The following is a 9411-nucleotide window of genomic DNA, read 5'->3' as shown; positions in this document are numbered from 1 at the left end:
CTGCTGAAGGATGGGCTGTAAGGAAAATCCTTGGCTTACACCCAGCTTCAGGGTAATCTGGAATCTCTGCTGACAGGATGGTATGACTCCTGCTTGCCTAATTAATAATGATGTCCATGTTAAATGAGAGTAATAAATTTGTCTAAGGGAACAAAGCATGGCTCATTAGGCACGTCCTTTCAAATTAAGGCAGAATGCTTCTTTATCACTAAGTAGTGACATTGTCTTCTCTTCTGCAGAAGTAATCTTTACCCTTTTGAAAGCTTGCCCTCTCCAGAAGAAGTACTGCTCCTTTTTGATTACTTGTGTCTTTCCATTTTACATATGATGAATGCACTCATATTTTGGCTATTATTTAAAAGCACTAAGATGTAACTTTTACTATAGTCAGTGAGAGTTGAGTTGTACTACAAAGGTCTGTGCAATACAAAACAAAGCTAAATCTACCAGTTTCATAATCATGGCATGACTTTTACCCAGGATGTGCTCAAGAACTGTCTGGAAACTGGCTTGCCTGTGAAGTTATATGTAATATAAAGACTAATTTGGTGATGGAACTGTAAATATGCGTGAACCTGGAAAGCAGCTTTTGACATGAACAACAATGCACGTAAAATGTTCAAATCCATCCTAATCAGAATTTCCTTTACACTTGCTGGCATCAGTGCCTTGATTATTTTACTGTTTGTGTATCCTTTTATTTACCATCTACATAAACATGCATCTTTCTTTCTAAAGAATTCTAATGATCTAGTTCTTTACCTGAAACTTTGGGAACAATTTCTTTAGAATTGCCATTAGTTGCTATGGAGATGGTTCTAATAGCATTTACAGGCAGCAGGGAACAGATTCACTCCAGAGTGAAAAAAAGATACTGTGTCTCCAACACATCCTCATTAATCAAGTAAAAAAGAAAAAATGACCCATGCAGGCATACACTTGTTTGTAAATATCTCACCTTATACAGATCCTTCTCAATTTTGGTGTTAAAAAAAACATAAAAAAATGTTGAAATTGTGCATATGTGTGTGTATATATGTATCTGTGCATTTAAATAAACACAGAATGCCAGCTAAGCTAAAACTGAAGAGAATATTTTCCAATGTGCAAATTTTATGAAAATATGTTTTCTCAAGGGGAAAAAGTAATTGTAATTACAGGATAAAAGGATAAATTTCAGTTTCATTAAAATTTCATTAGAAAGATCTGACTGATTGCTTGAGAGAAATATAAATGTTCATTCCCTGTAACCTATTAGTTACAGGAGTAAGCTTGAATTGCTTTCCTATTCTGCCTGAACAGGAAAATTAATTTGCTCTTCTGCATGATTAAAAGTTGATGCAGTCTCAAAGAATCACATCTGAATCAGAACAAGAGTCTGAATGCAAGTTTCTCCTGAGCTAGTGCCATAGTTGTGCCTCTTTCTAAATGACCTCCACTCAGAAATGTGTTTATTTTAATGCCAGAAGAGGAAAATTTTCATGATGTTCATAAAACAGACTAATAATTTGGGGAAAGAAATTATGCTAATACCTTCCAGAGAAGTATTTGTGGTTATTTTCTGCTATGAAAAAATCAGAGACTAATGTAATTACAGACAGAGATTAAAAAGTGTGTTCATCATTTCTCTGGAGAGTTATTAAGGTCTTGTACCTCTCCAAACTTTGAGGCATTATTTGTTGGAAATTAAGTTTAAGAACAGATCTCAGAAGAGTAAACATAATGCTAACAGACAGTAATGGTACAGAGTGATTCTATCTTTTCATTCTGACCTCTACTTTACAACTTTCTCAGATTTAAGTAATGGTAGCTGGGGTTTTTTTCTATGTTATTTTCCTGCCTGAGGATATTTTCACCATTTTTTCTTATTTTAACTATGAGGCTAAAAAAGCTGAATCAGTTCTGTGAAATAAATTAGGAAAAGTAATGAAATCGTTTTGTCCATGTTAAAAACAAGGAACCAAACCGACAAGCAGAACCATCCCTGAAAGTGCTTTTTGGATGGGAGTAAACTTTTGTTGCCCTTGAAAAAAAAACAAAAAACAACAAGTTAAGATCTACTAAAAAATGTAGATGTTCTTGGCAAAATTCAAATGATACCATTTTGAACTTTTAATCCTGAACATGCTACATCCCCATTGTGTAAGAGAAGAACCTTCCCTACTTCTCCCAGCTGTTAGGGAATGTTATGCTAGCCATGGGAAATGACAAGAAGATACAGTATTCAAGAGGCTATGTTCCTCTTCAAGAAGAAAAAAGAAGGATTTCACTCAAAACCAGAAGTTTGCAGATAAATTATGTGGAAGAAAAGTTCTTTCAATTCTACATGGTGAAATTTTTGTGGGGTTTTGTTTTCATCTTTAGTTGCATTTGCTTTAAAGGTAGGAAAAGGGCTTTTAAAGGTCATCTTCATGGAGGACACAAATATTGGAAGGATAAGAATTAAATCTGATAAAATAAAGGCTGTAAGATTACTCACTATATTGATTATTCATTATAACAAAAGCATTACTTACATGACTGCATATTGGTTTTGTGGGTTTTGGTTGTTTTCTTTTTTTTTCTTTCAACATAATTCCTTACTCAAAGAGCTTGTCAATACATTATGGCAGGCTGAGGACAGATTAGGGTGGCAAAGTGAAAGCATTTCTGTTGGATATCAATATGTCAGCAAATTTGTATCAGCAAATGTGTAAAAAATGATACTTTACATGTACTTGGTGACAGTGCTCTGAAAAAAATTCAAAAGTGCCTATGGAAAAGATCCTACCATAAAACAAGATAAAAAATTGTTAGGAAATTAATATTTCTGTATTCAGTGTTGGTCTGGCTGTTGAGAGTAAGTATTATGTAGACCTCCACTGTGAAGAAAATACACCAACATAAATTTTAAATAGTTGTTCCTGAGTTTATTTCGTATAAGAAATGGGACACAGATCCAGTGGAAAAAATATAATGTGGTCACTGTTGCATGAAAGCCTATAGTCCTAAATTCTTTATGCAATGAAACTGCAACATCTTATGCTAAATTTAATTATCACAATAGTCAGAAAGAAAGACAAGAAAAAACCTCAAATAATTAACAAATGTGACCAAAATATAAGAGCAAGCTGATAAATTAGAGAAAAATGTTACACAAAAACCTACCCAAATTGATGTATCAATATATACTAGTGGGTAATATACAGAAATAAGGAATCACTCCGATCTTGAGAAATGCCCTGATTAGACTAAGTCAATGAATGGAAACCTCAAACTTTGGATAAATATTTAACATCTTGGATGTAAGAAATACACCTGTCCTTCCTGAGTACCCTCATTCAGTATCTGTATTTCACACCTTATTTCTGTTCCTTTTCATCATGCCTTATGTTAAAATTTGGCTTTGCCTTTCAATAATGTTGCAACACCACTGTCAGTCTCAGAACTAGACAGGCAGGAAAAGCAATTTCTTAGAAGAAGGAAAATATGATGTCTTTAACCAACAGAGAGACTGCAGGAATCATTTAAACATACATTTTCTGTATCTGAAAAATATTTTTATTTTCCTCTGTGGGTTTTTTTTTCCTCATTTCTTCCAGGAAGCAGGATCAGACTCTCAGATTGACAGCACCAGCCCAGCCCAGACTTGATTTTACCCAAAAGGTGACAGTATATACTAAAGTAATTGATTTAAAAAAAGGAAACAACAAAAAGTCCAAACAGTGGGGGGTTTTGTCTGCTTGTTTTTAAGTAAAAAAGAAACACCTCTAAAGTTTAAGGGAAACAGGAAAAGCCTTGCTTAATAACTTTACATTTGATGTGGTCCTCTATTGCTTATCTCTATGAAAAGTAGCTACACACCAGCTTATTCTTATAAAGATCCAGAGATGGAAATTTAATGGCCTTGTCAGGAGCTCTATTTTAGTACTGAATAACACTAGCACTCGAGAAGTTTTTCTTTATCGTGTAACTGAACCCAACTTAATGATGGCCTCAATGCCAATGGACATGGAGATAATTATAGGACTTTTACTATTTTTTTATAAGACAAATGTAAACGTAGTTAGAGTGGGAGCGGACCCTCTTTGCTTTGGATATGTTAAATGTTCTTAAATTTAGAACAGGAGGGAAACCAAACTTCAGCTGCTTAGAACTGAAACACTAGACAGTTTAGCATTTTTCCCAAGAACTGGCACCCAGCTAAATACTGGTTGAAAATCTAGTTTTACCTGGATGCAGCATTAACCTGTTCATAAAAGGGATTCATTACTTATGCCTACTAAGCAGTTTTGAGCATGTGTGAAGTACTTCAGTGGAATCATATCAAGATGTAAGTCTCAGCCATTGAGCAAACTATATTAATAACAGACCTCAAAATATGTTCTATACCTTCTCTTTATATGTTTATGTGTCTGTTGGCATTAATTTTAAAATTTATCCAAATATATAAACATTTTCAGAAATTTCCCATGCTTTATGTATCTTTCTTTTCCCATACTTCAACTTATTGGTAATGGACAACAAAATTACAGGAAATCAAGTGGGAAAATTAACATTACTGCATTTGGGGATTTTACACACACTAGTAGCTAAATAAGGAAGGAAACACACGTCTTCTGAGACACTAAGTTGGTCCTGATTAATGTAGTAAGAAAATTGTAGCTGACTGATGTGAATACAAACTTCATTGATTCACCATCCTGAGATATTGCTGGCATAGACTGCCTCTCACAATTATCCTCACATTTAATTTCAGAACTGACCTAATACCTGAATAAGTTTCCTGGTTTATGCTGAATGAAGTGTGCTCTTTATCGTAAATCTCCAAATATTTTGCACGACACATCAAAGGCAGAGGACAGGTGACTGAACAATAGAAAGCATTTTCTCACAATTAAAAGGAGATGCTTGGATGGACCTGAAAAAAGTTAGTAACTCAAGCAAACAACACAAACTTGCTTGCAAAGAAGTGCAATCTTTTCTATTATTTTTCATAATTTACCTGAAAAAACTAACAAACGTTTTTCTACCCCCCCATACAGAAAAATTGCTTAAATACTTGTTTACCAATTTATCAAAGATACTTACATCTTGTTAAATTATACACTTACACATGCATGCAGATGCACACACACTCAAAATATACACACTAAAACTGCATATCAAAAATATAAGAGGTACCAAAAAGACACACGGAGGACAAGGCCATTTGCCCATTTCTGAGGCTAGTGACTTAAGTCACTACTTTTTTGGAGCGTTGAAAATTTGAACAATCCTAACACTGGAATTAGTTGGCTCTTAATGAGGCTTTACCCCTCAAAATAGAAGATAGGTTGAAACAAGTTTCTTCCAGATTAAATTAAAAATATTTATTCATAGTAAATTCTACCACCAATTCTGTTGAAAATGACTTATAGATGCATTTTAATGTCAGAAGTGGTATGGTTAGAGTATCTTCCTGACAAATTGCCTAACATGGATTACAAATTTTCAGTCAACATGCAAGTGCCACTGTCCCACTATCATCAGTTTGAGTAAAACTGGTGGTAAAGAAGAGAAAGTGGTTTAAAAGCTATCAATGTCTCTTACCAGTACCTTCCATTGATTAATCATCAGAACTTATACAGTTTCTAACAGCCTCCCAATTTGACCTTGCCTGACTTTGATTTCTACTTACTCTTTCTTTCTACCAGTTTTTTTTTCAGGTTAAAGAGTTCTTTGTATCTTGTATTTTCTCTCTGTTAAGGTACTTCCACCCCATAATCAACAAACCTACTGAATTTTTTAAGGAATTACTTTGTATGCTTATCAATTTATGTATTTATCCTCCCAGGCCTTAAGTTATTTGTATCTCCATAAATGCTCCTTTTGTGTCAAACATAGTCCATTGCTGTTTGCCATTATTTCATAATGAATAATTTAATCCTATATAATTAAAATGCAATTTTTGTACTCAGCCTGCTTTACTTACTTTTCACGCCAAAAAAAATTATTTCAACACAAAAATCTCGACAATGAAGTGCTTTATACTTACAAATACATATTTTTACATCATGGTATTTTAAAAACTTTTCCACAGAATCTTTCTTTGTAATCCACTCTTGTTTTGTTAATGTATGAATGTGGGTGTCAGGGTTTGGGTGTTTTTTATATGTTTTTACTACCTAAACCAGTAAATATTGAATCAGTGGTAACTAATACCTGTGAACAGGTATTTCTATCTGCCTGGATTTCTCTCAGCCCAATGACATACGATTTTTGCTTTTGAAGCAGAAACACAAAATAATTTTATATCTTCTCAATTTTCCTGAAACCAGTGACATGAACTCTGTCTCTGCCACGGAAGAACAGGAAGTGCAGGAGAGGGAACACTCTGTGGTAGAAGAGCCAAGGTTTCTTTTCTTCATTTTTTCATTAGGTTTCCTGAACTATCATGCTACTATCAATCTCTGAGAATATAATCGCTTCAAACCCTGTTAGCCTGCCCTTTTGCCATTCAACTCATTCTCTAAGGAAAACAGATTTACAGTGAAGGTGCCATCTGAGGTACTATAGAAGGGAAGAAGTTTGAAGATGATCACAAGGCACCAGTGTAACTTTTTCTAAGTTGCCTCTGCTGCAGTAATACCCACAGGGCTTGTGCCTGGAAAAACACACTATTAAAATTGAGACATTTATGATTATGATGAAAGCTGAACAAAACCTTGAGTCTCTACAGAGGTTCAGTGTAGTAGGAATAGTGGGAAGCTGCTTTTCTTGGGTTTACTTGCTTTTATATTTATTGAAACCAAGGTTAAGTCCTATACTACCTCCTGTACAAAACTAGAATATGGTGAAGATTAATACTCCAATTTCAGAAGGTGTAATTTGATTGCAACGATTTTTCTAGTTCCATTTTTTATTTACAGGTTATAGTCAGCTATAGCACCTGTTTGAAACATTTCAACACTTCATAAGCTTGACCATGTTTACAGACAATAAAGGAATAATAGAATATGAATAATGTGATAAAGAAATGCAGAAATTATATTCCTTTACCACTTAAACAGGAATTGCCTCTTTACTGGGACATCCTCTGTTAATACAGACTGAGAATAAAGGGTCTACACCTCTTCCCACCTTTGAGAGATGGATGATAAGAAAAAAACAACATCTTTGTACCCCTTTCTGTGCTTCCACACAACAGTGCCAGGAAGGCATTTGTTCAAGTTTTACTGCTTTGTGGACTTATTCCTTGGCTGTAACTGATATCTGCTACACAGCTGAAAAGAGAAAAAAATCCCTGCATTGGTATACAATAGGGGATAAAGGAGGGGGGGGGGAAGAGAAAAATAGCTGAAAATGAGTGAATGAGAACATTACCAATGAAGGAAGATGGTAGAAGAAATGAAAAGAAAAAGGACCTTTAAAATAGAGAAAACTATAGGTCAATGAATCACAAGAAAGAGTTGTCCTGGCTCCAATAGGCTTACTTCTCAGAGAAGAGGTAGCTTGATGCTTACTGTTCTCCAGGCTCAAGGCCTGAAGTAACCAGAGGTTACCAGAAAAAAAGCAAAGAAGAGTGCACGTCACAAGTGAGATTTTTCATGTCTCTGAAAGCCTGAGTGTGCTCTAAGGGTGTTGTTCATATTACACCCTCAGTGCAACATCTTCACGGAGCGACTAACTTTTCCTGTTAATTCTCTCCCTACATGACCACTACTAAAGAGTCAACATTTGTACACACTTGGGAGTTAAAGGACATACCACAGCAATGGAACGTGTTGCATATGGGATGTTCTCCTTGACGAATATTCCAGACCTCACAGTCAACATAGCAGTAAAAGAAATCCTTTCACTTATCTGTTCCAGATTGCTAGCAGAGAGAGGGTTTTTTTCAGACTATAGATTTGGTTTCTTATTTTTGATGTCTTTGATGTAAAAAGTTTCTGAATGTTATTGAGCTGTTCCATCTGCAATCTGCCTCCCTAAGGAAAGTATGGTACATCTGTGTGACCTACAAAAACTAGGAATGTACAATGTATGTCAGGATAAGTCCTTCCCAGTGGGATATACTTCTTTAAAATATGATCTTTCATACTTTCTTTCTTCTCTGCCTAGATGAAACTCCCAAAAAGACCAAATTACCTCTTACATAATTTTGACCTCCAAAACCCAAACCCAACATACACAAAAAAGCACTTCAGATAAATGGAAATAGACCTTGTTTTCATTTCTTTTTCATTTCCTTTTCTTCTCAAGTTTTAGATTAAGAAATGCTGAGCATCTGGAAAACTGGTTTTCATTTAAGACAGAGAGAAAACCATATATATTAATTCTGAATGTATTCAGAATTAAAAACTAAATGTAATATGCAATAATGACCCTATTCAATATGCTACTCATAGCTTTAACTTTCTAAACATATTTCATCATCTCTTCCCATTTATTACAGTAAAGGCTGAAGAAAATGGAAAAATACAACAAAAGAAAGGCTGAAGAAAATGAGAGAAAGAAATGCAAAAGCTTTCATAACGGTACTGCATACTTTAAAAACTGCTCTCAGTCTTAGTGAAATGTTACGCTGCAGCCACTGATAGTTGCATCAACATATTTAAAAGCAATGAAATTGATCCCTACTTCTTTAGTTTCTCAGTTAGAAAATTAAATATTATACTGGTTAAATGTGACATCAAAGTAAAGCTATAAAACCCATACAGCATTGCAGAGAAATAAAATAGTTTCTAGCCAGAATCAGTTTATCTCCAGTTTTGCATGCCTTCCTATTTGGCTTTGTATGTACTGACACTAGATTTCTGATATTGACTTCAAAGGATAAAAATGGTTATCTTTCTTTAAGGTGGTCAGATGCAGTTTCCAGTTGCAGTGTTATACTCTGGCTTCTCAACTGGTCTGACAAAGTGATAATTTACTTTATACTTTCACAACATACCTTGAGAATTTTGCACATTATCTCATAAACTGAAAATGTTTTCTCAGCTCGTGTCCAATCCCAGGTCGTGACCTTGGAAAAAAAACACAACAAACAAAAACAGGAAAAGAAAGTAAGGTATTTTTGCTTATTTTAAGAATTAATTTTATAAGGAGAAAAAAAAATCTATCCCTAAACCATTTACATCCAGTATAATGTACTCAGAAAGATCACGCATTGCCTGAGAGCAGTAACTACCAGGGACCAGATTTTTCCATCCAGGCAGTGCATAGGAGTCATTTTGTCTGTCTCCTTGTGCTCCTGTTTCTCCAGTGCTTTTTCATGCTGGCTGTTCTGTGCTGAATGATGAAGCTCCGCTTGGGCACTGGTGCGGGTTGCATTGAGAACTTGAGAAGATGTAGAGCTTGAATTCCTCTCACAGAGCCTTGACTATAATAAGGCATATTTTCACCACTTCCCTCCTCATAACTGGATGGCCGCAGACAAAGAGTTGTGGT

General features: G+C 34.9%; 1 protein-coding gene across 1 annotated transcript in view; it reads right to left on the bottom strand.

Moving 5' to 3' along the window:
- Window positions 1–8986, bottom strand: part of LOC104413026 (gamma-1-syntrophin-like) — a gene marked incomplete at its 5' end in the record, with an annotated part of 40228 nt that extends 31242 nt beyond the window's left edge. Inside the window, one exon of the mRNA XM_010023916.1 lies at window positions 8915–8986. Within this exon, the coding sequence (XP_010022218.1) occupies window positions 8915–8986 (72 nt within the window). The remainder of the gene's footprint in view (window positions 1–8914) is intronic.
- Between the last annotated feature and the right edge of the window lie 425 nt (window positions 8987–9411).

Source organism: Nestor notabilis, unplaced genomic scaffold, assembly GCF_000696875.1.
Source record: "Nestor notabilis isolate BGI_N333 unplaced genomic scaffold, ASM69687v1 scaffold3961, whole genome shotgun sequence".
NCBI lineage: Eukaryota > Metazoa > Chordata > Aves > Psittaciformes > Psittacidae > Nestor > Nestor notabilis.
This window is presented reverse-complemented; position numbering and strand designations above follow the sequence as displayed.